The sequence below is a fragment of the Drosophila santomea genome, chromosome 3R (genome assembly GCF_016746245.2).
Source record: "Drosophila santomea strain STO CAGO 1482 chromosome 3R, Prin_Dsan_1.1, whole genome shotgun sequence".
NCBI lineage: Eukaryota > Metazoa > Arthropoda > Insecta > Diptera > Drosophilidae > Drosophila > Drosophila santomea.
The window spans coordinates 25,473,932-25,500,608 of record NC_053019.2 but is presented as its reverse complement, the minus strand read 5'-3'; the positions used below and the strand labels follow the sequence as shown (position 1 = coordinate 25,500,608).

Genomic DNA, 26,677 nt, shown 5'->3' with positions numbered 1-26,677 from the left:
GGTTCACATGTCGCTCATTTGTTCCACAGGGGGGTTATTAGAATACAATGCTTAAAAGCAAGTGTTGCACTAACCGACTGACCAGTCGTCGCCAGCAATCTCAGGTATGTCAAGATGCACAGCTCACTGGAGAGCAATACCCTCGGCGCCAATGTGTGGGACTACGACATGGTGCTGGAGAAGATAGGTAACTAACTCAAATCAAATCAAATGTCGTACTTCAAACTGATGCTATTAATGGGAATTTGGCGGAAAACCTAGGCTATGGCAAAACGCAATGGGTGCTGCTGCTCGTCAGCGGACTGCTGACCATCACATCCGTTGCAGCCCAGCAAGCGATGAGTATCATTGTCATCGCCTCGCAGTGCGAGTTCGAGACCACACAGGCGGAGAAGGGCGTGATGATGGCGGCTAGTGTGACAGGTGAGACATACTACATATGTGAGTGGAAAAACAATGGAAATTCACTATGGGTGTCTGCCAGGCATCTTCCTATCGACCTACATATGGGGTTACATCAGCGATGATATAGGGCGCCGCAAGGTTTTACTCTATGGCAACTTCGCTAGCAATGCCCTGCAGTTCGTGCTGATGTTCGTCACCAGCGTGTGGCTGTTCAACATTATAAACCTTCTCGTTGGCATTAGGTGAGTACGAACTAAAACGTAATTTATGGCACAAATCTTTGACTCTTCCATGTTGGAATTCTCACACTCGATTGTCATATGAATACAGTTTCGGCGCGGTGTCAGCAGCACTCTATGCATATCTAAGTGAATTCAATATACCGCGACATCGCGCCGTGGCGATTAACTATTCGACAATGTTTGTCAGTGTTACGGCCATATATGTTCCAGGTATGCATACTTATTCAATACATACAATAGATTTATTAACTAAATTTCTTGACCCTACAGCTACTGCTTGGTTGGTTCTCTCCTCGAACTGGGCCATCACCTTGGGAGATTTTGTGTTCCGGCCATGGCGTTTGCTGTTGCTAGTTAGTCTGCTACCAGGATTCATTGGCGGCTTGATATTACTTTATTATCCTGAAAGCCCAAAGCTCCTGCTGTCCCAAGAAAAGAACAACGAAGCCAAAGAAGCTGTGGCTTGGATCAGTAGATTTAACAGGGGCAAACCCATACATCAAGTTCTGAACTGCGATGAATTTACACTGAAGTCCGAGGATCCAGTTGGCGAAAACTTGTTGGCCGAAAGCCAAGGATGTGGTATTTTATCCAAAATTTGCAGGGCTGCCATTCCACTTTTCCACAAACCCCATGGATTTAATTTTATTCTTTGCAACTTGGCACTTTTCGGAATGTTTTTCGGGTAATCTTTAATGGTGTTTGACTTTTAGTAGCTCCTTAAAATAATAAATTTTTTTTTAGTTCAAATGGAATGCAGCTTTGGTTTCCCGAAATTGTAAATCGCTCATCGGGTGCTGAAAATAATTCTTCTACAGTTTGCGAAATTCTCAGCGTACCCGTTGAACAACCCAATGTAACAGAAACTTTGGTGAATATGAAAATATTTTAAAATTAAGTCCCCTAATTTAATACCAACTTTTCATTTTAGGACTGCACCGATACTATTAGTAGCAAAACCTATATAGACAACCTCATTGTAGGGTTTGCATTTCTTATTGGATTCTCGATTCAAGGACTGATACTTAATCCTTTGGGTCGCAAAAACGTACTTTTAGCTGCCCTAGCAGTTGCGACATTAAGTGGAGTCCTTTTGCACTTCATGGAAAGTCCCACAGGAGTCCTTGTTCTCTTCTGCCTTTACATTCTTCTGCCTGGGCTTTCGATTTCAATTATGATTGGCGCCATTGTTGATTTGGTACCTACACATTTGAGGTAAATGTTGAATACTATTATTTTTGTTGAAAAAACTATATTTACTTTTCCGATCAGGTCCAAGGCAGTTAGCTTCTGCATGTCGCTGGGAAGACTTGGGATCATTGCAGCTACGAACTTAATGGGTGTTATGCTGCAACCTTACTGCAACACAACATTTGCCATGTTTACGTGCACTCTAATTGGTAAGTTATTCAAGTACTTAAATAACTTTAACTAGTTTTAATTCCTTTACTTTCAGTGTGCATTGTTATTGTTCATTACCTGCCGATTCGGAATTCAGCTTAATTGATTGTTTAATTTTGTATTTCTACAGTTTTCTTCTTTAATGTTTATTATTAAATTTTTACTTAAATACTTGATCTTTTTTATATGGTGACCTCACTTCAAGTTCAAAAAGTCGTTACTATCGCTCACGAACGCTCACATATCGATAACAAAACTGAGCTAGGGCAAGAATACCCCAACTGAAATGCATGTTCTCACGATAGCTTCGATGCTATCGATAACCTGCGCCACATAATATTGATAATATACAATACTTTGCAACTTTTCCGCCGGCAATTTTCGCAATAAGTCCGGATAATGGCGCCTCCGTCTGCGCGCGCCCGCTACATAGCCAACAAGGCGGACAACCAGATTCTCTCGAAGAAGCCGCCCAAAAGACCAGGCCTAAATGGCAACAACAAGGCCAAGGAAGCCGCACCGGCCGGCAAAAAGAAGGATAAGGATGCCAAAAAGCGGTAAGTATTGGTCTGCATATCCTAACTCTTACTAATTGCATTTAATTCTTTGCCACAGCAACCAACCTACTAGTGGTGGCCAGGAGAAGGGGATTTCCAATCCCATAATGCCCAGTGTCCAGACCGCCTTCAAAACCTTCGTGAGTGCCCGCTTGTGCAGCGCCATTTGGGCGTACATAGCCGACTGCGACGAGACCTTCAACTACTGGGAGCCGCTCCACTACATCATCAATGGCCATGGCCTCCAGACGTGGGAGTACAGCCCGCAGTTTGGACTCCGATCGTACACGTACCTATTGCTGCAGGGCGTGCCCGGATACCTTTACCAAAAGCTGTTCAATCCCAGTCCCATTCTCATCTTCTACATGGTGAGATGTATGTTGGGTTTCGGTTGTGCCGTAATGGAGCGATATATGTACAAGTAAGCATTAGTACCATTAGTAACCTGCGCGGAATTCAATTATTTATTTAACTTTATTTTAGGTCCATTTGCCAGGAGTTCGGAATTCACATCGGTCGTCTGTGGCTGATATTCCAGCTCTTCAGTGTGGGCATGTTTGTGTCCAGCACCGCTCTACTGCCCTCCTCGTTTTCCATGTACTTCGGTTGTGCTGCCCTGGCCGCCTGGTGGCAACAAAACTACTGTTTTGCCATATTCCTAACAGCAATATCCGCATTGCTGGGTTGGCCATTTGCTGCACTTATTGGCATTCCGCTGGTGCTGGAGATGCTGCTAAGACAGCGGGACTGGAAGACTTTTGTTCAGTGGACCCTGATATCGGGCGCCACGGTTGCCATTCCCATGATTGCCATTGATACCAGCTACTTTGGCAAACTGACATTTGCACCTTTAAATATTGTTTGGTACAATGTGTTCACCAGCCACGGACCAAACATATTTGGCACGGAACCACTAAGTTACTACATCATCAATGGTTTCCTTAACTTCAATATTATTTGGGTGAGCTATTGTATTTATTAACCTTTTCATTTAATTAAAACTTTTTCCCTTGCAGCTCCTGGCACTTCAACTACCCATAATGCTGGTCATGGACTATTTGATTGTGCCAGCCAAATCAAAGTCGACGTTAAATTTCCCCCACTACATCTCGCTGGCTCCACTGTACCTGTGGCTCCTCGTCTTCTTTGCCCAACCGCATAAGGAGGAGCGCTTTCTGTTTCCGGTATACCCTCTAATCTCGCTTTGTGGAGCCATCACTGTTGATGTGTATCAGCGCATTTTCTTCCGCTTCAAATCGCTGGTATTCAAAATTAAGGCGGGAGTTCACTATCTGGACCACAGTATGTTCATTGCCATCCTGGTAATGGTGACCAGCACATTGTTAGGACTTTCCAGGGTGTTTGCCCTGTATAGGAACTACCATGCTCCGATGGATTTGATGCTGGAGCTGAACCAGTTTAAGGCGACACCGCAGTACGATCCGGATGTGATATACAACGTGTGCATTGGCAAAGACTGGCATCGATATCCGGGCAGCTTCTTCTTTCCCGCCAAAAACTTCCGGCTTCGTTTTCTGAAATCCGAGTTCCGGGGCATGCTCCCTGCGTACTACGACGAAGGCCAAAATGCTACTAAAGTAGTGCAACCGTATTTTAACGATCTCAACCAGGAGAATGAACACATGTACTTTGATTACGACCGTTGCGATTTCCTTGTCGATTTTGATGAAGGAAAGTACACGGCTCTGGAACCCAACTATTCGAAACGATCCAAAGATTGGTCGGTGATGAAAAGCCTGCCCTTCCTGATTCCGGAGAAGTCGCACAAGGTGTTGCGTGCCTTCTATGTGCCATTCCTGACCGACAATCACATTCAGTACGGAGACTTCAACCTGCTCAAGCGAAAGACGAAACGAAATGGCAGGTAAAGGCAGGCCCAGATAGAAGGAGTCTGGAGTCATGCCACTAAAACTGCAATGTATCCTTAGCATATGGGGTGGCTCTCTAATTCTTTTCATACAAAAAACGCATTAATCCTAAAATAATTCCAGGCAATTATGCTTAAGAAACTATAACTTCAATTCATATTGAATTTATAGTGATTTTAAAGTAACTTTCCACCCCAGAGAGCTATTTTCCGTATTACACTTAATCTTTCTTACCCAGCATTGAATTCGTAATACCCTAGTATCTGTTCTAAGTCAGTGAAGCGTTTTTAATTCTAGTTATTTTTGTTTTGTCCATGCCAAAGTTGTGAAGATCACCAGAAACGAAGTAGAACATAAGCGTCAAGAATATAAACAACGAGATTCGTAAGGTAAACTGTTTGCATGGAAGGGGCCAACATGCTTGAATAGTCGAAAACTTTATTTGGACGCATCCTCTTACAAACTGGGAAGCAAAACTTTACAATGGAAATCGCTTGGACTTAGTCTAGATCTGGTGCCGAGTCTGTTTACAATGCTATATTTGGTCTACTCAATGTACATACACGTGTGCGGGGCCTAAACCTAATCCTAAACTGACTTAGCAGCGATATTTACAAGCTCTCCGGGAGTAACTGGCTCCCCCTCCTGCGCTCTAAAAGTAGACCGTCAAGTTGTTCTCCGAGGAGCCCATGGCATCGGTGGCGGATAGCAGATTGGAGCCCACATTGGCGGGCGTGGTGCTGATGGTGGTGACCCCGCCGCTTGCCGCTCCCGTGGCTGTCACCTTCCGGTTGTTGTTCTCCGTCTGCAGTGAGTCGTGCTCGATCTCATCCTCCTCGAAGAGCTGGCCATTGGCGGAGGCGCGCGACACTATGCCTGGCAAGAAGACTTTTAATAGTGAATGTGTCTGGTGAGAATGGGGGCAGAATGCTGGGAAGGATCAAAGATGCCAGTCTTGTTTATTAATTTTTTAATTTCCACGTTATTAGTTTTGAGTTCTATTTGGAATTTGAATGAATCGACTGGCGCCCTTGGTAGTGATAAGGATTGACTTGCACTTACTGCGCACTGTGGCCGCATAGCTCTCCCGCTGGCGCTCCCGATCCCGCTCCCTCTCGCGTTCCCGCTCCAACAGGGCGGCGGAACTGCCGAGGGCCATGCTACTGCTGGCTCCACTGGCCACGTGATGCAGGCCATTGTTCATCGGATTGGCCATGGTGATGTTGCCGCCGTGCTTCATGTGCAGCACGGAGACTCCGCCGCTGGTGACGCTGGCTCCGTTGCCGTTGCCATTCCCCGCCAGCTTCTCGTGGGTAACCAGATTGGCAGACGACACGCTGCTGTGCGCCTGGCTGTGCACCCGATTCCGACCGAGTCCCAATCCGCTGGACGCGCTCTTGCCCTGCTTCTTCGATCGCACAATGTAGCAGCTGAGCGCCACTATGATCATCAGAAAGAGGCCCATAATCATGCCGAACATGCCCAACATGTTGCTGTTCCATCCGGACCGCGCCAGGGTCAGACCCTCCATGGTGACACTCACCGGCACGGAAGTGCTCCTGGGTGGCACGCCCGTGTCCGTGGCAATGGCTATCAGATGGACCGTGGACTCGTTGAGGCTCTGCAGTTGCTCCGGTCGCATGTAGATGTTTCCAGTGGAATCGATTTCGAACAGTCCGGCGTGCTGACCACGCAACGAGAGCTCCAGTTTGTCGTTGCGATCCCCGTCAGCTGCCTCCACCTTGCCGATGAGCACGCCCTCGAAGGAATCCGCGCGGGATTGCAGCGCCTGCTGGAGAGGAGAAATTGTGAAGGTAAGATTAGGAAGTAAGAGAACGCTTCTCAAACACTTACGCTCTTGGGCACCATGAACTCGTAGTGCGTTTCCCGGAACCGCGGCTCCCAGTCATTCACGTCGATTACCTCCAGTGTAAGTTCCGCGGTGCTGTTGGTCATGCCATCGGTGGCCAGCACCTGGAACTCGTGCTTGGTCATCTTCTCGTAGTCGAGTGGCTTGGCCAGGACCAGTTCTCCCAGCGATCCAACGCTGAAGAACTGTGAATTCACCGGATCGGGAATGATGTACTTAAGGTGTTTGCCGGGCTTATTGGTGGGCAGTGCTAGAATCCGATTGCCCACTGCCGTGTCCTCGCGAATGCGCATCACGAATCTCTTCTGGACGAAGGCCAGAGTGCTCAAGTCACTGTGACTGCCAGGTCGCGTCAACTGGACAGTGGTCAGGGCATAGCGATCCGGATTGTCGATCTGCGTGGCCTTCACCACCAACGTGGCTCCATTGGCCACATCCGCATAGCCAATGGGTGTTAGCAGGCTAATGGCACCATTGTGCGGATGGATGCGGAAGTACTTGGCATCCTGCGACTGGACTATCGTGTACTGAATGGGCGCACAAATCCCTTCGTCCTGATCCACCGCCTTCAGTGGCTCCGGTCGCATGCGCAGCTCACCTGGCCTGCCATCCGCTGGTATCTCAGCGCTGTAGGACTCCCGCTGGAACTTTGGGTTCTGGTCATCCGCATCCGTGATGACCACCCGCAGCAGCGTGTCCGAGTGACGCGGCGGTGTGCCCTGATCCTGTGCCCGCAACTTCACCGTGAAGTTCTGCAGTTGCTCGTAATCGAGGGCCTTCTTCAGCACCAGCGTGCCCTCCAGCGGATTGAGGAACTGCACGTACTCCGAGTACGGTCCGGGCAGCACCTGATACTCCACCGTAGAGAAGGGACCCGGCTGGTCGGCGTCCTCGGCACGGGCTCCCTGCAGGATTCTAGTGCCCGGAACGGTCACCTCCGAAAGGGTTAAAGTGTAGGGCGTACCGATCCACTGGGGCGCATTGTCATTCACATCAGTTACGCGCACATTCACGGGAATGACGAAGCTCTGTGGAGAAATTGATTGAGGTGGAAATTAAGCAAGGAATATCTACACTCAAAAAAAATGCCAACTTCTTTTACTTCTTAAAAATTCAAAACCAAAATCATCGTATTAAGTGCATAGTAATTATGATATTAGGAATTTTGAGTAGTAGTTCGACATTTTGCATATGTTTAGTAATTTTAACGAACAAGTGCCCCTTTTCTGCCTGTGTAGAACCAGCCATTTTCGAGTGTGTGCACTTCAAGACAAACACCTCACTTTTAGCACATGTGCTGGTCACTGACCTCGCAGGAGTTCAAAGCCCAACCACGCCGCCGAATGTCCTGCATACATTTGCATGTTTAGCGGACCTCGCTACCCAAACCAGGACATCCCCGCCACCTTCAGCCCCCCAGCTAGATTTCTACCCGCAAACGGAAGCCTTAATGGCTAATTTATGGCCACGAAGTTGGGGCTAACCGCAGGCGCCAAAGGGGTTGACTGCCAGAAGGATTCCCGTGTGCCTGCAGGACCTGGAAACCAGTGGTGGTTAGAGCAAAGTCTGCGATCTCAAGATGATCCTTCGAGTGGCAAAAGGTGAGTTAAAACCTATTTGATGACAAATATATGTATTGGCTTCACCGAAAACCACCATGCATTAGAAGCATTGCTAATCTATATAAAATCTTGATGCCACCTTCGATGGCTCCTTCGCGTTTAAATGGACTTGCAGCAGAAGTTGCTGTTTGAAGTAGGAACTAGCGCTTTGTTGATTCTAAAATTGAAATGGGCGTTGTGTCTGGCAAAGTTTTCAATTGTTTATAGAGTGTCTCGAATAGCCGCAACGCGGGGAATCGTGTTTACCGAAATTTAACAAAGCTTAGCTAGCCCAAGGAAACACGCACCTTCTCCTGGAGGAGGCATGGTGGCATGGGTTCAAGAAGGTGGCGGCCACTTGCTCTATATAGGTTAATTGGTTGCCCATTGAATGGCACGAACGAGTGGCTAGCAGGTGCGGAATGCGATTCTGAAGTGGCCGGCAGGAAGAGCTCCAAGGAAATGTGGGTTCGATGTGGGTCAACGACCAGGACGTCTGATTAATTGCGGCGTTAGCCTGATCGACAAGTCCTTAGCCACCACTTTCTGTGGTTTAATTCCACTTGCCGGCTATATGGCTTCCCATTATGATTCCCCCAACTAATAACCATTCACCCTAGTTTCTTGCGGTTTTCTCTTAAGGAAAGACCATTAGCATATATCACTGGGAGAGAGGGATGAAATGCTTACCGGATCCGTGGAATGCCGTCGTATGCAGATCACATTCACGTAGATGGACGAAGGACCTCTCACGCCCTCCTTGTCCAGCTCCACCGATAGGGCCAGCTCCTTGGTGCCAGGATGAATCTCAACGGGAGCATTCTTCTCCCTCAATGAGAGATTAATGTCGCCCGTTTCCGCATTGGCATCGCCGTTGATCCTCAGCTTGCCGATGATGGAGCCTACCGCCAGATCCTCGGTGGCAAGAAAACTCTCCGCGGAACCTCCGCCCTCCAGATAGCAACGTGAGTCCAGAATGGCACCCAGAGTAGCTGCGAAGTGGGGGAAATTGTATGTGTTAGTAGGCATCTATAGGCTATAGTATCTGTGACCTAAAAAGTGGTGTAAGAGGTACCATGTTCGAGTATCGGTCTGCAAATTGGACTCTCTCCCTTTCGGGCTTACTTTCGAGGTCCATCTAGATAATTGCAAATTAAAAGTAAATTGCAGCGACAGGCAGAGGAAGCCACCACATGGATGGACCGGACCAGACCGGACGGTCCAGTGTTTGTGTTCCAGTGAGCCCACCTGTCCGAATCAGCAGACATGTTTGCTCGTACCTCGGATACGCTCTACTAAGCTTCCGTTTTCTTTCATTTCGATGTGCTGCAATTTTGGGCCAGTGCTGCAGAGGCGAAGAGCAACCACCACCGTGGGTCCCAGTGGATGGATATCCATGTGGGTAACTGGCCACATGGAACCACTCTTGGGCCGCTTCGCAGCTGATTTGCGTTTCCGGACAAGCTCTGATATCTAATTGTGTTAGTGTGCAATGCTTAAACTTGGGATGGTCATGCAAATGGTTGCAAACACTTGCGCTCCTCGTATGCAAATTGCTATAAGTTCATTCGGATAAAACTAAAAGAAAGTCTCTAATTTTCAACCCATTTTCCTAACTACACATTTGTGTATATTAGATGGCATATTTATATGGCAGTTAGGGTTCCAAACCACAACCAATTACTCAACTCCCATGGCAGCGTGACATAACACCTATTTTTTGGGCACTGCAATTATAAACTAAAGTATAAAGTATCTCCCCTGAAAGGTTCCGGTTTATACCTCCAACCCCTTGACCAGCTTAAGAACAAGTTCTAACTATGTGTTAACAGTACAACTTCAGTTTGTATCTTTTCTTTGTTTAATATTGTTCTGGTAAACGGTTGTCGGTTTACTAACGACTTGGAATGACCCTGACTGTGGGTCACCAGCAGTCATCTCATCTCCGGCGGGATTTTCTCCATGCGAGTTACGGATACAACTGAGATGTGGCAGAGTGAAATCTTCTGGCAGTGTTTTCAAGATCTTCGTTGTAGGTTAATTGTTGTGACATTGGGCAATGCACATGGCAATGAAGAGCTCCGTTCGTGGACTTTCTTCGACAGTAAAATACGTGTGTTTTGAAAATTAGTCTAATTGCTGTGGATTTATTACAAAATCTCTCAGATGTGTGCTGATAGCTCACGTATGTACAATGTACATGCACTACTTTCTGGAGAAAATGGAAAGTTTTACCATCGTAATCTGCAATCGGGACTACGCACTGGAATCCATTCCGCAGAAATTCGAGAAATTGCCCAACTATCCTACTAATTAGTAAACGAATGCATGTATGCAATCCGCTTTATTTAAAAACCAAGACTAATTAGAGTCATTGGATTCCAAAACTCATCCATAAGCCGCAAATACCTGAAGCGTAAATCCGCGAAGCTTCACCCAAATGGAGTGCAGATTAAATAGCAAACCATAACCCACCTAAAGATTACATAAGTTCTACTTTTATTTTTATTTATTTATTTTTTCTTTTGCCAACTGGGAGAGTGTAAGACAAATGAAAGTGAGTTGGCGGCTGAACAAATTTGGCCAAAATACGTGAATGTGCATATGGGATATGGATGTGAATGTAGATGTGGATGTGGTGGAGAAAAGTTTCAACAATCAAAAAGTTCAGAAAACAAATTTTCATTCGGTTTGTTTTGGTTGTTTTTGATAAAACAACAGCATGAAAGCCCAAAAAGAGAAAAAGTGTCCGTTCAGCTTGGTGATTTTCATGAAAACGACAAACTCCTCGGTCTGGGCCACTGACTTTGGCCAAAGCTATATCGTTATATAGCTAGAGGTACATGAGCGGTATAGAGGTATAGGGCTTTTATTATTTTTGGAATTCCGATTCCAAACAGCAACTTGTGGCTCCATGCCTGATGCGAGTTCTGTCTGGTTAAACATCGTAAGCATCGACATAAGTATTTCGCAATCAATTTTGTGGCACAGGTCAAGCCATGTCAGCTGCAAGTATGGCAAACCCGTTAAGGAAGAACTTGAACTGTGACAGAGCCATTAAGACACATATAAAGAATATATATATATGCATATATAGGCATAGACCAAGTGGAGTAACGATAGCACTCGAGTATGACAACGTAATGAACCGAAATTAATGCGCCAAATGGAACTTGAAACTGGAGCAACTTTAAGACCACAATCGGCCTGCGTATCCATATCCAGAAAAGGTAAACCATTTGACAGCTGCCCCATGGGGCGGGATTTCGATGGGGCATGGGGCATGGAAACTTGGGGATTTGGGGGTGGGCCAAAACCCCAGTAAACCCCAGTCAGTTAAAAACTTGTATCCGTCATAAATCGTTGGACCAGAACGACGTTGACGTCTCCGTTTGCTTTGCTCGCCGACTTTTCTCTTTGGCTTATCGAGGAGTCTCGCTAGGAATTTCACTATTTTTCAGTTTTTACTTTTCGAGGGTTACATGCGGTTAATTGCTTTGTTTGTTTTCGATTATCAAAGACGACACTTGGAGCCACAGTTACCAAACCCAACCCATTCCGCCCATTGTTGAGATACTGTATCTACAAAGCTGACGAATATATTATTCATTATATTAGTAAATATATTTACCTTTATTCAAACAGCAGAGAGCGCAGATCGCATAGCATATCCATTGGTGATTTATCCGCATTTTGTACAGCGTTATTATACAGGATCAGCAATTAAGTTAGTTGATAGTATCTCAGCTTTTCAGAGCCACACAACACTTGCGCACAAATCATGAAAATAAGATTCAACTCAGTCACTTCACGCGATGTTCTTTAACACTTTCCATACTCCATTTGTAATGCTCTTGTTTTGTTATTTAAGCAATAACTTGCGTTTATCTGCGATGTGCCATAAACGTTCGCCAATTGAATTTATGTGCAACTTTTCCTTTGTTTAGCCCTGTAATTGGCAAAATGGCAATTTGAAATGGATAATGTCTGCTAGAGTCTTCTAGATTATTACAAGATTATTAGATAGACAAAACACTCTGGCACAGAAACCAAAGCAACTGGAACATTAGCCCCCAACCTTCCAGCAACTGAAAGTAGTTCTTCATCTTTAGCATACACCAACACCCAACCCGAGCGCTTCCTTTGCCCCATTGTCTTCTGGTTGTGGGGCAAATGTCGCACACATGTCACCTCCAAGTGGCGCGTTTGGAGGTGGAAGTCGGCGGTTGGGTCGCTTCCTCGGTTGCCACATTGTTGTCACCAACGGAATTGGCGGCATTCTATTCCGCCAGAAACTCCAAGAATAACACAAGCGAACAGGGGATGATTCTATTGCCAAACCGAAGCTTAGGATACTCTATCGAATTAGAAACTATTTTTTCATAATATGTAATCTTATTCAGATATGTTCTCTGCTATAACTATCTATTCTCTAGAAACCTTATATATTCCATCTACCTAGACAGTCATATAAAAAAATAAGCAGCAATCTAATACTTTGAACTGCAAATCCTGAGATAACATAGATCAAGTTCTTCCATATAAAATGGGTATGCAGATCGGTCTAGCATACCTCTATGGATTCAAAGAGCATATAGACAACAGCAGCCACTGAAGACGGTGGCAATGCTTTTGTTTTTGTTGTTGTTTCCTTGGTTCCGGTATTTTTGAACCAGTGCAAGAATTTCAAACGCCCGGTTACATTTACACGGCCCAAAGGAGCTTCCTCCTGGCCAGGATTTATGGCATACCACAGCAGGTGGGTGGGTGTTTCAGTGGGTGTTTGGTTGAGGAAAGTGCAGGGAGTGGGAGGCGTGTTGCATGGCCTGTAGCTGAATCCAGAGGTTCGGGGGGACAGACAAACATTTGCATACAAATCGGCCGCTGGCCGTTGGCCGAATGGCGAAAATGAAAACGCAAAACGCTTTTTTGACCGGAAACCCGCGGAAGCGCACAAAAAAGTCATTCACCTGTGTAAAAACGGTTACATTTTCCAATATTCGCCTGGGCCGCAGACTGTGAACTTGTTTTCCCCTGGCGACTTTTTTTTATTTTATTAAACTGGTAAACTGATTTATGGCACAAGGAAGATTTAATTGGGGACAAAAAATTAATTCCGGTAATGACTGCAAGCTGCGCTGTTTAAATAAGATGAAAAGGAATGCACTTCAATAAAGGTGTTAACTTGAAAACATTAACCAACATTCAAAACGAAACCAATATTTACACTTTTTTGGAAAACTGTTTTTGAGATATACTAAAAAAGCCTACTAAAGTCTAGTGTTTATAGAAACTTATCAACAACTGAGCTGCTTAGTATATCCTGAATCCTTTTTAAAGATTCATGATTTTAAAACTTCAAACTATTTGCTTCACAGTATTTGATGTTTTACAAACACGCACTTAATCCACTGATCCTGAGTGTAAGTTATTTCATTGTTATGACCGCGATTGCAAACGGACAAAGAACAAAGTTGGCCGAAACGCTTTCAGTTAGTACTCCGCTGCGCTGAACGAGCTCCTCGCATCGCGATTCAAACACAAACTGATTTTCCATAATGTTGCCAAAGTCGCGCCCCTAACAACCGACGGCAATAAAAGCAGCAACAGCCTGTGAAGCCGGTGAGCGTTGGACTTGTGCTCACTATCAACATGCAAGCACACATGCGGACAGTCCGGGTCGCAATAGTAGGTCACAATAATGGTGATGCTTCATAAGGTTGTGGGAGAAACCATCACAAGTGTGGAAAAGCCTCCAGAACGGGAGATAAAAAGAAAATGGGGAGCTTAACTTTATAATCCTTTCTTAAAGAAAATCTAGAAAATGCAAAATACTTCCTTAACTTAATGTTTAATTATGTTTTAAATTCGCGTACAACTACAATTTAAGCTGAGGAAGCAGGCTGACTTGGTCAAGCACCTAGTACTTCGACCGCTGCTGTGGCTAAACGGTGGAAGCCTCTCTTTTACTTGTGTCGAAAATGTTTCCACATCACTCGTCAAGCGTTTCGGCTGGAAAGCAGCAAGAAGCAGCAAGCGGTGGGGCAGTGCCATGACAACAACAACAGCTAGCTGCCACTGCGCACGCGCCCCAGCTGGAAGTGATGAGTGGCTTCCAGGGCTTCCAGGGCAGGAATCCTCTCCTGCCTCTCTGCGTTGTGCTCCACTGAGCCGGCTGTGCAACCCCTTTCGCTCGCTTCGGAGCGCCTCTCTCTGTTTACATTGTGCGGCGTAGCCATGGGAACCAAGGCGGCGTCCTAGCCGGCGCCCTTCCAGGCGCTCCTCCAGCCACTACACCTGACCAACTATCCACCTCCACCTGTCCAACCATCCACCTTTGTGAGTCAGCCCCAGTGACATTGCATTTGCATGTGACTGCCGCTAATTGCTGTAATTCCCGCGCTGGACTTCGACTTCGACTTCCACTTCGCCGGCACATAATTGCACTCTCCTGCTCCGATGTCCTTTCGCCTCCTGTACAGTTTCGTGCCAGGCTTTCCTTGTTCTGGTGGCTTCCTTTGCTCACATTCAAACTTCGAGTGGTTTTTTGGGACATGCTTTCCTTGGCGTTTTTCCTTTCCTTCCGACACTTTTGACTTACTTTATGGCCCGGTCGATTATGCTCGTCTTATCCGACTTTAAATGGGTTTGTAGTTCCATAGGGGTTGAATCTGCTAATGCGATTTCTAGATTGGAAATACATTTCCTTTCTTGATTAAGATAGTAACTTTTAAAACTACAAGAATAACTTCTCAAGAATAAATCACTGATTTAGGGGAGTAAACTGAATATTTTAGAGAGTAAAAGTATTATATTACACCATTTTTAAATTAAACATTAAATCGTTGCTTTATTATTGTAACTAGATAGTAGACAAGAACTAAAAGGTTTCAGGACTCAAAAACCTAATCTATCTGGTGAAACAGATAACAGCGTTGTGGAGGATCTATTCTGTAACATAAAAAAAGAAAAGATTTCCTAGTTGAATGACGTGTAACAACAGAACCATATTGCTCTGCTCAGCATTCAAGCCTCTGTCTTTTAAAAAAAATTACCCTACAAATTATCTTAGGAGACTGTATTTAATAACGAAACTCTGGTAGATGGATTCTTAGTTTGGCATGACTATGCTGCAGTCTCGTTAAGAAACCTTCATAGGATCTTTGTGGTTGCTATCCTACAATAATGACAAAGTGTATGCTTTACGCAAAGAGCATTATTTCTGCATCACAAGTACTTGGCATCTTAGCTATCGTATTCTATGGTTTGGCTGCGAATTTCATTCGAACTCAGCTTACAATTAAATGAAACATTAACGTAGTAAATTGGCTAGGATTACAGTTCGGTGTGCTTGGACTTGTTGAACAATCTTTCGCACAGTTTGGCCAGCATCTGGGACACCTCCAGTCGGTATTCGTCCGTGCTGTTGGCAAACCGATTGCGTACGGTTAACAGGGCATGCCTGAGACCGGAACTTTGCGACCACGTGCTGATGCACATCTGCTCGGTGGTTTCCAGTGCTGTGGCAAACTGTTCCACCACCTCCGGTTGCTCCAGCAGCTGCAGAAACTCCTTGGCCAGCACAGTGTCCAACGCCAAGCAGAAGCCCTGCGTTTTCAGCCACGGCTCGAACTCCAGGAGCACATACTGCGCCATCGTGGATGTGGCTTCGGGATCATCTTTGCCGGCCTCCAGCACTGACCGCTTCTCCAGCACCAGGTCGCTTATGAGGGTCACAACCTTCGCCTTGCTACGCAGCTCCACATCTGGACTCTGGAGCACCTTGATCAGAGCTTGTGTACCCGAGGTGGAAAGCACTCGCTGCTGAGCTAGCGGAAATTTGCGGAGCAGAGCTCCGAAGGCGTGCAAAGCGGCGGAGATCTCAGCGGCATTTCCGGAGCTGGTCAGAATCTGGGCCAGATGGGAGCCGAAGTTCTTCTCGAACACCTTGATCTGCGCCTTGGGATTGTTGCTCGCCAGCGAGCCCAGCACACGCATGGCCGACACCCGCAGTGAGGTATTGGTATCGTTGACCACAATGGGCAGCAGTACATCTTCCAATCCGCCATTATCAATGAACATCAGAGCATTGTCTATCTGATGGAGCAAATACTCCAGATTCTCCAGGCAGTCCAGCTTGGAGCGCATCTCCGACTCCAGCGGCGTCCTGCTGAAGTTCCGGTACTGATCGATCAACTGAACGATGAGCTCTCCGTCCGTGCGAAAGTTCTTCTGGAACTCCTTGTACGCTTTGCGCAGCTCGGCATAGCTCTTCTTCTGCTCCTTGACGCGGCGTATGGACTCCTCGATGATGTCCGGCTTGTAGTCCAGAGCCAGCGGTTCGTTGTCATCATCTTGCCGAGTCTTCTGATCATCCGGTTGACTCTGTAGCGCCGTGCCACGTTCGCTTTCGTCCAAGAGCTTGGCTTCCTTCAGTCCAGTTTGCAGGTTGATGCGCACGTGGAGGCCCCGGGGAATAGCTTGACCTGCAAGTATGGAATGCCCACTTAGTACACGTCATCCAAGAGTTAATCCGTCCAGCCGTTACCTTCCCCAATCGTCTGCCACTCGTCGGTGGCCACGAATTCACTGGTCTTGTTGTCCGTTTCCGTTGCCGCTGCCACTTGCAGGCATCCCAGGATCAGGACACTGCCCAGCAGGACGACTACGTGCTTGCCACTCATACTGCGTCAGCTTGTCTCGCCTCCAGAATGTGTGCAAACTCTATTTCACCCGGGTATAAATAAGTTTCGTGAGAGTTTTCAAATCAAACTTCTAGACTTCTGATGTGGATGTGGTTAATAGTGTGCCCGTAGCCAGTTCCATTGATAATGCCACATCGGGTGATGAGTTCCGTGGGGAACCAGTGATTTGGAACCAGTCGATGACCGTTACAACTTAATTTCAAATTTGAAAATATTTCTAATAACAAAAACCGTTATTAACATTTAATACACGCAAAAATCCGCAACTGAATTATATATATATTTTATTTTTATTTTTTTATAGATATTTTCTGTTTATTTAATTTATTCAAATATTCTTTAGCTATAAGACAAACATCCATTTATTAACAAATAAAACATACATTTTATTTAATCAACGAACGCAAATATTAATATTTATACATCTACGTCATAAACCTAATTTTGTGTTTAAAAACAAGCATTGCAAGAAATTTCCGCTTTGAAATTAATATTTGGGAAGTGGAATCGAGAACCAGAAAAAGTTAATGCCATTTAAAACGATCCACATTAAACCAGAATGCCACAAAAAATTCCCAAACTCATCGTGAGTTTCTTAAAATTGAAAAGTAACCGTCACTCACAAGCTTTCCACGACGTTACAAAGCAGCTAAACTAGTTATAAACTAAACGAATTTACAAAAACTAAACTAAAAGTATTTAAGCTTACAAAAACAGAATCATGTTTACGCCAGATGAATCAACCAACTGAAATAGAGAAATAGAGGTGCCAAATTAATTCGCAGGGCAGCACGACGTAAGAACATAAAAGTGTGTTTGCATATATTAACATATTTTCAACATCGGATTACCATTCCCTGGCGCCCCCAAAAAATGTGCTGTAATCTCGATGTCTACGACAGCGTCTAGGAATTGGCTGCGCAAACACATCAAAGTGGCCAAAAGTGAAATATGTGGACTCACCTGGCGCCAATTGGATGGGTAAATAAACAGAATGCCGGTTTCATGCCAATCGCACACCAAATATATTTCTATATACTATATAAAGCAATCGCAACGCGTATGCTAATTGCCGATGACGAACGCCAGGAGTCTTTAACAAGAACTTGCCAAATTAAATTCAAACGTCGCCTGTCCAATAGTTTTGAAAGTGAAGTGAAGCCACCTCGCCGAGCAACTTTTATCCGGCGAATCCATTATAGATGCCGTTGGAACCTGTTTGCTGTCGTCCAAAATGCCCGACGATGTCTAATTGGTTTATGGTCGGAATTGAGTTGTGTTCGGCCACAAAAAGATTTATCTTCGCATGGCCAAAACGGAAATTCTGTAGTTAGGAGCCTTGGCGTGCATTCCTATAACTATATTCTGTGCAGAAATTATTAATACAATTTTATACCATTAACTGTAGTAGTGGACTGCACTTTCAGACTGCTTGGCCATTTAGCACACTTAGGAAATCCCCCAAAGGTTCCCCATCCCAAGCGCTGATCTCAAAGCAAACATGGTATGAATAATATACATATGTTTATTACTATTGATATTTGCATTTCATTAGAAGTGCGAACAATGCGCAAATTCCATTTCACGGAGTTTGCATCCATAAAAAGTACACAAAATGCCGAAATAGTCTAAATTATATGTGATGCATTGTAGGTGTAGTAGAAATATATTGGATATTTGCTCGAAAACTGGCTGAGTTGAACATTAAAATTGATTGAATCACTTTTGATTTTTCGCTGCCTTTTGTGCGCTGCCATTGTTATTGTTATTGTTTATTGTTATTTGTTATTTCTTTTTTGTTATTTGTTGCTGGCACATGCTAATAATATTAATTAATAATAAGGGGCTAGGGGTAGCTGCGCTAAAGATAAAGACAATGATAATGATAATGATAATGGAAATGATCACCATGTCGTTTATGATGATGAGGAGAATCCATAACACGAAGCGAAAGAGATACTCGAATACGAATAAATATAAATAGCCACCAATCAGGCAGCAACAACAATAACAACAAGACACCCAGCCAAGACAAGTCAGGAATGAATAAACTATGAAGTGTACTGGTTGTTGTTGTTGGTGGCCACATATGTAGCCGCTCCATCGTTCTGGCCGATCAGAAATTTTATAAATGCCGCCGTCTGTCCAGAGCCGATTTACAGTTTGCCATTGAACCTGGTCGTGCGTTCGCCAAATCATCGAGCGGTCAAATTTGCGTGGTGCTCCATATCCAAAATCCAGAAATGATGCTGCTCCAGCTGAGCTGCTTGGCCCTCCTCTGCTGCTTGGCCAGCGGTGCCTCCAATTTCCGTGAGTCCTTCGATTCAACCAATCCAGTGCCTTGCTAACTGGCTGCTTATCCTTGCAGCTCCCGAACTGCCGCGCTGCCACACGGGCGACACCAGCTGCATCATCAACGTGGCCCACATGCTCATCCGACAGCACGCGAGGACCGGCTATCCCTCCGCTGGATTCCCCCAGGTGGAGCCCTTCCTGATCAAGCGTTTCGACATCTCCGACGGACGCACTGGCTCCCTGAATCTCAAGCTCAACTTTAAGGACGTGAATGTGGAGGGTCTGTCCAGCGTGAAGTTCGATAGAGCTGTGTGAGTATCAAGTGTTTGAAATACCAAGTGATTCTCTACAAGGATTGTAGTGCTCCTTTGCTAAGCAAAGAGTGCCTATAAGAAGTTCTCTGATTAAACTAAAGCATATCCCATCAATACAAAGTTATAATCATTTCCGTGTGTTTCCAGTGGCTTTGGAGCTGATCCTACAACGAGCAAGTTCGAGATGTACGGCTCATTCCCCAAGATTGTGCTGAAGGGCAAGTACGTGGCGGATGGACGCATCCTGATCCTGCCGATTCGCGGCGATGGCGATGCCGAGATCGTGCTGCACAATCCCAAGTTCTCCGTGAAGTTCAAGCCAGGCACCCAGTTGCGCAATGGACGCACCTACCTGAGCGTGGATAAGCTCAAGGTGCTGGTGGAGCCACAAAAGTAAGTGTGGATTCGTATCCTTTCAAGGTTGGCTCTAACGTGATTTGTAATCCCCACCAGGATGAACATTCGGCTGGAGAATCTGTTCAATGGCGACCAGGCATTGGGCAGCAACCTCAATCAGTTCCTCAACGACAACTGGACGGAGGTGTGGAACGAGCTGCATCCCTCCATTCACGTGGCCATCGCCGAGATCATGAAGAGCGTCCTCTCGCAGCTCTTCAAGCGTTTCGCCTACGAGGATCTCTTCCTGGAGAACTAGTCGTCATCCGGCATGGGCATTAGTTTAAGTGTACGAGTATTTCCTCACCAGCTATTCAGCTACTCAGCTATTCACACACATGGGGCGTTGCATTCCGGCCATTGACACATCATCATCAGCATAACTGCTAAGCTAAGCTTTAACTTGTAGAATAAACAAATATCTAAGAAAACTGGTTGTGCTTCTGCCATTTGGGGGTTCCATTGTTAGTTCCAGCGTGGATCTCACTATTTCCGCACAACTGTCGCATACACTTTTTGGCCAGCAAATCGGCAATCAGCCATCAGCCATCAGCTATCAGCAATCATCTATTAGCAGGCAGCTCACGTGATTGAACGATTGATTGGGAATTAGCATGACAAAGGCATTACTACTAGCTATACTCACTACAGTTGTGGGCAGAAGTGTAGTTACACATGTGCTCAAAGTAGGAATATTTATATTATCTTTATAATATGAAAGATGGAGATACATTCATACTACCCAAGATCTATTCATATATTTATATAATTCTGACTTTTGCACTGATTTATTTGAGTTTATTAAAGAGAAAGATTTAAATAAATATGTATCCAAATGGCAGTGCTATCAGTGTGAACACAACTGTGATATCGCCCTTCGAACTCATTGCGGTGGCAGTGGCCAAGTTCAAGAGTAGCCAACGGTAAAGCTGCACTCCCAATCCCAGGCAATCGGACACCCAGTTGGCCTTGGGTCAGTGAAAATCTTCCACGAGTCAATCAACTGCAGCGAATCCGAGCGAAACAAGTTGCTTTTGTTCTCCACGGGGGCTGGGCCCCAAAGCGGGACACTTGCTCATTAAGTTAACTGAAGTCCAGGACCTGTTCCAATATCCACCTATACTACTCCGCCTTCCCTTCGATTCACAAGGGAGAACTAACTAGAGAACTGGTGGTCACGATGACTGCGTTGTTTTCGCAGCTTAATTCGGCTATATTTGGAACTGGCCCTTTTGTAAGTAGCCACTTAACTTTGTTATTAAGTTCTCCCAACTTAATAGCGCGACTTTTAATTGGAGGGAATGTAATCTGTCTGATGCTTCAATTTAAGTATCAAACTTCTCATGTAACTTATTGATAAATAAAGAACTGAGTAAGAAGTTTGGCCAATTGGTCTGCTTACTGTGTGAAGTGCAGCTAACTGACCCCATTAAATGTTATAAACTATAAGTGAAATATTTAGTGAAATTTGAACAGAGCTTGCTTTACATAATACAATCTAATGAGTCAGTTGCTTTTCGTTATTATTTGATGATTCTGAAACGAGCTCTGGAATTGACAGCAGACGGTTACGCCACAGATAAAAGCAATATCAAAGGTTGCCATTAGACGTTATTTGAGTTGCACTTAGTGGACCACTATAAATACTAGATGAAAATCCCGTTCGTATTCAGTAACTTGAAGTTATAGACGTGTTAGCATGCTCCGAATCGCTTTGGCAGTCGTCTTGTGTCTCCTTGTCTCGGTGCAAGCCAAATTCCGTAAGATTCGATTGCACCCACCACACGGATATATGACGGAACAAATCCCTATCAAACTTAAATAAATAATCCTTTGTGTTCCCCGCAGCCGAAGATCCAAAGCCATGTAAGTACGGCGATGGCGAATGCATCATGAAGCTGTGCAACACCTTGTTCAGCGAAAATGCTGCGGAGGGGGATCCTGGCCTGAACCTGGAGCAGTTGGATCCGCTTAAGGTGGACAGGATGGTCATCAGCCAGGGAGAGAGCTCCAGTCCCGTGGGCATTACACTAACCTTCACCGACAATTTGCTGTACGGCATCAAGGACCAAAGGATCGTGAAAGTGAAGTAGGTGCAGGCACACCTCATACGGCTGTAAAGGCTATAGGTATTACCTTGATCTTTGCAGGGGATTCGGAAGAGATCTCACGGCCGAGCACGAGGTGAAAATTGTCGCGAAAACCTTCTCACTGGTTGGACCCTATAACATCCAGGGCAAGGTACTGATTCTACCAATCAGCGGTACTGGCCAGAGTAACATGACTATGGGTAAGCTGTGCTATTTGCCTATATTCCACACTTCGAGGTACTACAAATCCACTCCAGTTAATGTCAGGGCAATCATCGGCTTCTCGGGCAAGCCGCTGGAGAAGAACGGGGAGACCTACTTGGACGTTACGGACTTGAAGATAACAATGAAGCCGGAGTCCAGCCACTACCACTTCAGCAATCTGTTCAACGGGGACAAGGCGCTGGGCGACAACATGAATGTCTTCCTCAACGAAAACTCGGAGGCCATTTACAAGGAGACGGCCAAGGCAATCGACCGATCCTTCAGCAAACTTTACCTGGGCGTCGTCAAAGGAGTGTTCTCCAAACTGCCCTATGCCAAGTTCTTTGCCGATGAGTAGTAGTCTGCTGTTGAAAGTGGGTTCAGTCCACTCGAAGATACTGATCGCCAGCTCTAGTTCAAGTTTGCTTACTGACAGATAGAAGTTTAATTAAATAGATTTAATGGAGTTCGTGAGTGGCATTCAAATGTGTGAGAACACAAGTAACTACTATCAAAGCATTCAAATATGTGAGAGCAAGTAACTACTATCAAATCATCTTGGCGAAATACTCTGTAAGTGTTGTGTGGCAATAAAAATTATATATAGTAGTAAGCACATTGTAAATTATAATTGCTTCATGGAATCGTTCTGTAAAATACCATACTCGTGCAAATATAAATCCATTCCAAATGTTGATTTATTTAGTGCCACAAGTTACAGAATGAAACTGAAACTTTGTAGATCAAGGACAGCCTGAAAGTATGTGCTATATTCACCCGATCACTCAGAGAATCTCTATCTGGCAAGGGCAGTTACATTAAAAAGCTTGTCGAACCTCTTTACAAACAACCTCTGTTGACGTAGCCATTAATTAAATGTGTCGAAAAAGGCAGAAACGGGAATTAATGTGCGTTTTTGGGGAAGGCCGATCCAATTTGCATATATCGAGCAACTGCATCCAAAACGTGATTAGGAGAGATGGCTTGGTTGGGGGTCGATGCCTGGCCTGGTGCGATTGTAAGCGAACGGGTTCAAGTTCTAATTGGGAGTTCATTAAAGGGAATCGTAAAGTAAATTCGCCGGCTATAACAAGCCACTTTGTCGGACAGGCAGCCTGCCGGTTTTTGGTTTATAATCCATTTAACTGACTCAACTGCTGACGGTCTAAAGTCAAATTCTGTCAGGCTGAGACGCAAAAGCGGTTTACGGCAACAAAAACATGATACATTTCAATTGACGAAAGTGACTATATAAGTGGCATCGTGCGCGGCTAAATGGATCAGTACTCAATTGTGTTCGCCGCCAGCAATTATGGAGCTAACTCTCGCCCTCGTCCTGCTCTTCGGATGTGCCGCCACCTATGGACACGCCCCCGATTTACGTAAGTAGCACACCCCTTTTCCTTATATGTGAATATTCCTGAACAATCCTGAAACCACAATTAACAGCCTCGGGCATCCAGAGGTGCGCCATCAGCGACGAGCAGTGCCTGGAGAACGGAGTGAACCACGTGCTGAGGAACTACGCGCAGAGCGGCATCAAGGAACTCGGTTTGATTCCACTCGATCCGCTGCACGTGAAGAAGTTCAAAATTGGCCGTAATCCGCACAGTCCGGTTAACATTGATCTGAGCTTCCACGAGATGGACATCGTGGGTCTTCACCAGGGCGTCGCCAAGCGCGTGAGGTGAGCTGATCTTCATTTACATCAATTGGAGCTTATTCTAAGATCTCCATGCTCACTACATTCTCCACAATTGGTACTGATCCCATGATCTCCATGCTCACTACTTTTTCCACAATTGGTACTCATTTCATGATCTCAGTGCTTACTACTTCCTCCTGTTTCAGCGGATTCACCACTGATCTCAGCCGCTCCATTGAACTGGTCATGGATGTGCCAGAAATTGCAGTCCGCGGACCCTACTCAGTGGACGGAAGAATACTCATACTGCCCATTACCGGCAAAGGCAATGCCGACATTCGCCTAAGTAAGATTTGCCCACAAATGCTTGGTAATCTACGATCTTAAGTGTATTTCCCGAATCCACAGCTAAAACGAAGGTACGTGCACTGATCAAATTGAAGCGCGTCTCCAAGGGCGATCATCAAACGTACGCCGAGGTGGTGGACATCAAGGTGGAGCTGTATCCCGCCCATGTGACTTACCATCTGGAGAATCTGTTTAACGGGCAGAAGGATCTGAGCGAGAACATGCACGCCCTCATCAACGAGAACTGGCAGGACATCTTCAATGAACTGAAGCCGGGCATTGGAGAGGCCTTCGGACTGATAGCCAAGTCTGTGCTGGACAGGATCTTCGGTAAACTGACGCTGGAACAGCTCTTTGTGGTCTAAGACCTTAGTACAAATACAATAATTAGTCGAAACACAGTCGTGAATATTTATTTGACTTTCAAAATACAAATGCAAAGCAAATAGTTCACTGTTAAGTTCCTCATACAAATAAAACGTAGTTTCAAAATAAATTCAGGCACTCAATCTTATTGCTAGACTATAAGTAAAATACAGATTTATAAAAGAGAAAACTAGCATCGTTTGTAACATTGCCAAATAAATGTGAACACATTTAAAATATATCGAATTGGATTGTACAAAATTGTAATCAATCTTAAAACATAAGTTTGGATTTTGATTTTGGTTGTATCGATATTACAAATACTTCTTAAAAATCTATAAAATATGTTCAAGAATACAAATATGTAGTCCGTTTAAATGGACAAATATAAATTACAAGATATGTACGAAATCGATTTCGTTTGAATGTTTGTTACACTTTTAAATTATAGATATGCTGTCCATGAATATGGAAAGTTTTTAAATTGCCCATTTGTAACCAATCTTTTATCGAGTACCAGCTGCAGTTTAGCTTCTGAAGCGAGGCACACGTCCGATGTAACGAGGCGGCGATGATGGCGCTTCCTCAAACTCCTCCATCTCCTCCTCCGACTCTGACTGCTCCTGCATGTTCACTGCGCCAAACTTGTGTGGCCCGCAAATGGCGACCACGCTTGGCGGGAAATAGGTTTCCGGACTGGCGAGCAGAGCGGTGAGGAACTCATCCTGCTCCAGGGCGCAACAGACCGCGCCATCCAGATTATATCTCTTGGCGATGAACAGCTCCTCCAAACTGATCCCACGTGGTTTTGCCGACCTCTGTTCGGCACCGGCCAACAGGATGGCTCTCTCGGTCAATGACTTATGGCTTTCGGTCATGGCCGCGGAATAGCGATGCTCCAGATCCATTTCCCAGTTAAACACGTGCACACTGAGATGCGCAGCCTTGAGCCACTCGCGCAGACCAATCAGCAAACTCTCCAGTCGCTGCGCATTGACTATACATAATGAAATCATTGCATAAATAACTGATAGGTGGCTTAAAATGTTATTAGCTTACACTTAGCGGAGCTGCTCGCAAAGTTTCCGTTTCGATGGCGCATTTCGATGTTTAGAAACTGCTTGAAGGTGTTCAAATAGGATGCAGAACCCTTTAGCAACTTGTCACACTCGTCGTACTTCTCGAAATCAAAGTGGCGATTGGTCTCCAGGGTGCGCCGCTGCTGACCAAGGAAGCGCTCCACTTTGGTGCACAGCACCTGCAGTTGGTAGCGCACATTCAGGCTCTTGGGCATCATGCTCTTGACCGGCATATCGAACAGGTAATCCGAGGGCATGGAATTTTGGCGCGAGAAGCCCAAGTCGGCGGTTAGGTGATCATGCAAGGATCTGAACAGATTCATCAAACGCAGCACGGCGTTGTGCTCTAGGCTATTGGTTACAAAAGGCGCTTTTCATATAAGCTACATTTTTGGGTACACTGTAAGAAAACTCACCAATCGCCGCGCAGACCAATCAAACGCAGTTTCTCCATAGTTATGGGCTGCACCGCGGACGTGCCCTCTTGGTTCCACACGTTCTCCTTCTGCAGCTGCTCCTGCTTTGGCCCGGGGACCAATACGAAGGCTGTAACTGCTCCAGCCCGCGATTTCTTGGCCGGAGCACCTCCAAATCCGAATTGACGCGAACGCTTCTGCAGCTGTTGCATGCAACCCAGGCCGTGGAATTCGAGGCGCGGTGCTGAGATGTCATACAACCGGAGTCTACCGAAGTTCTCTTGCATTTCGGACAGCACGCTGGACGAGCAGCTGGCACCATCTTCGTCCGACTCCTCGATGTCCCAAGTGGCCTGCGTCGGGGCTTCGTTTTCGTTGCAATCCAGCATGAAGGCCAAATGCTCCTCCATTTGCTTGAAATTGCGATCCAATTGCTGCTCATCGTTGCCCACAGGACCCACGTCACGTGCATTAAACATCCTTTCCAAGCAAAATCACTAAATTCTCGCGATTTTTCGACTTTTGCAATGTGTACTTTTTGGCAGGTTCTTTTTACCGTTTAAAATGGCGCGACGCCACGCAGTCTGCGATTTCAGAAGGAAGAGGAAGAATTGTGGCGTCCAGACGCTTTGTTGTTGGCTTATCGATAACATATCGAACAGCAGCACAGGGCTGCCTTCGCAGCAAGGAGTTTTCATGTTATGGTCACCTCAAAAGGTCAATGACCCGGTCGCTTTAAAGAAGTTTGATATGAGAAGCAATAAACCATTACGAACTTTACTTCCACATTAATTTCATAATTACAATCACAGTAAAACTCAATCTTAAGAAAGTAAAATCACATGATTTTGTGA

The 26,677-nt window shown here is 45.4% G+C and overlaps 8 protein-coding genes across 11 annotated transcripts; 5 read left to right on the top strand and 3 right to left on the bottom strand.

The window, feature by feature from the left end:
* The first annotated feature begins 90 nt into the window (after positions 1-90).
* LOC120454649 (synaptic vesicle glycoprotein 2C) lies at positions 91-2,219 on the top strand. The gene is made up of 9 exons (XM_039640150.1): positions 91-187; positions 262-423; positions 485-647; positions 736-857; positions 918-1,332; positions 1,392-1,518; positions 1,579-1,862; positions 1,920-2,047; positions 2,104-2,219. The coding sequence occupies exons 1-9, from the start codon at positions 115-117 to the stop codon at positions 2,148-2,150; spliced, it is 1,521 nt and encodes a 506-aa protein (XP_039496084.1). The 5' UTR covers positions 91-114; the 3' UTR covers positions 2,151-2,219.
* Positions 2,220-2,357: 138 nt separating this feature from the next.
* Positions 2,358-4,882, top strand: LOC120454648 (alpha-1,2-mannosyltransferase ALG9). The gene is made up of 4 exons (XM_039640149.2): positions 2,358-2,605; positions 2,664-3,026; positions 3,089-3,566; positions 3,622-4,882. Exons 1-4 carry the CDS (start codon positions 2,448-2,450, stop codon positions 4,492-4,494), a joined length of 1,872 nt encoding a protein of 623 aa, XP_039496083.1. The 5' UTR covers positions 2,358-2,447; the 3' UTR covers positions 4,495-4,882.
* A 101-nt stretch (positions 4,883-4,983) lies between these two features.
* LOC120454646 (protocadherin gamma-B4) lies at positions 4,984-13,259 on the bottom strand. 4 transcript variants are annotated; one of them, XM_039640147.1, is made up of 7 exons: positions 13,193-13,259; positions 12,936-13,103; positions 11,597-11,914; positions 8,656-8,957; positions 6,349-7,392; positions 5,557-6,286; positions 4,984-5,370 (listed from the first exon to the last, which is right to left on the bottom strand). In XM_039640147.1, the coding sequence occupies exons 3-7, from the start codon at positions 11,655-11,657 to the stop codon at positions 5,147-5,149; spliced, it is 2,361 nt and encodes a 786-aa protein (XP_039496081.1). In that variant the 5' UTR covers positions 11,658-11,914; positions 12,936-13,103; positions 13,193-13,259; the 3' UTR covers positions 4,984-5,146. The 4 variants fall into 4 exon arrangements, 2 of the variants coding, with proteins under 2 accessions (XP_039496081.1, XP_039496082.1); XM_039640148.1 differs by having other exon boundaries at positions 5,557-6,283; positions 12,936-13,246; XR_005616642.1 differs by lacking the exons at positions 4,984-5,370; positions 5,557-6,286; positions 6,349-7,392; positions 8,656-8,957 and adding an exon at positions 10,097-11,541 and having other exon boundaries at positions 12,936-13,246.
* A 1,536-nt stretch (positions 13,260-14,795) lies between these two features.
* LOC120454651 (nucleotide exchange factor Sil1) lies at positions 14,796-16,780 on the bottom strand. Its single transcript, XM_039640153.2, has 2 exons — positions 16,514-16,780; positions 14,796-16,451 (listed from the first exon to the last, which is right to left on the bottom strand). The coding sequence occupies exons 1-2, from the start codon at positions 16,647-16,649 to the stop codon at positions 15,301-15,303; spliced, it is 1,287 nt and encodes a 428-aa protein (XP_039496087.1). The 5' UTR covers positions 16,650-16,780; the 3' UTR covers positions 14,796-15,300.
* Positions 16,781-18,809: 2,029 nt separating this feature from the next.
* LOC120454652 (protein takeout) lies at positions 18,810-20,106 on the top strand. Its single transcript, XM_039640154.2, has 4 exons — positions 18,810-18,980; positions 19,039-19,276; positions 19,427-19,672; positions 19,733-20,106. Exons 1-4 carry the CDS (start codon positions 18,914-18,916, stop codon positions 19,932-19,934), a joined length of 753 nt encoding a protein of 250 aa, XP_039496088.1. The 5' UTR covers positions 18,810-18,913; the 3' UTR covers positions 19,935-20,106.
* A 1,177-nt stretch (positions 20,107-21,283) lies between these two features.
* On the top strand, positions 21,284-22,662 carry LOC120454654 (protein takeout). The gene is made up of 4 exons (XM_039640156.1): positions 21,284-21,435; positions 21,524-21,764; positions 21,826-21,965; positions 22,023-22,662. Exons 1-4 carry the CDS (start codon positions 21,375-21,377, stop codon positions 22,325-22,327), a joined length of 747 nt encoding a protein of 248 aa, XP_039496090.1. The 5' UTR covers positions 21,284-21,374; the 3' UTR covers positions 22,328-22,662.
* Positions 22,663-22,799: 137 nt separating this feature from the next.
* Positions 22,800-24,591, top strand: LOC120454653 (protein takeout). The gene is made up of 4 exons (XM_039640155.1): positions 22,800-23,351; positions 23,419-23,656; positions 23,821-23,960; positions 24,023-24,591. Exons 1-4 carry the CDS (start codon positions 23,282-23,284, stop codon positions 24,325-24,327), a joined length of 753 nt encoding a protein of 250 aa, XP_039496089.1. The 5' UTR covers positions 22,800-23,281; the 3' UTR covers positions 24,328-24,591.
* Positions 24,592-24,678: 87 nt separating this feature from the next.
* Positions 24,679-26,439, bottom strand: LOC120454650 (protein bag-of-marbles). The gene is made up of 3 exons (XM_039640152.1): positions 25,824-26,439; positions 25,388-25,758; positions 24,679-25,325 (listed from the first exon to the last, which is right to left on the bottom strand). The coding sequence occupies exons 1-3, from the start codon at positions 26,300-26,302 to the stop codon at positions 24,856-24,858; spliced, it is 1,320 nt and encodes a 439-aa protein (XP_039496086.1). The 5' UTR covers positions 26,303-26,439; the 3' UTR covers positions 24,679-24,855.
* Positions 26,440-26,677: the final 238 nt, after the last annotated feature.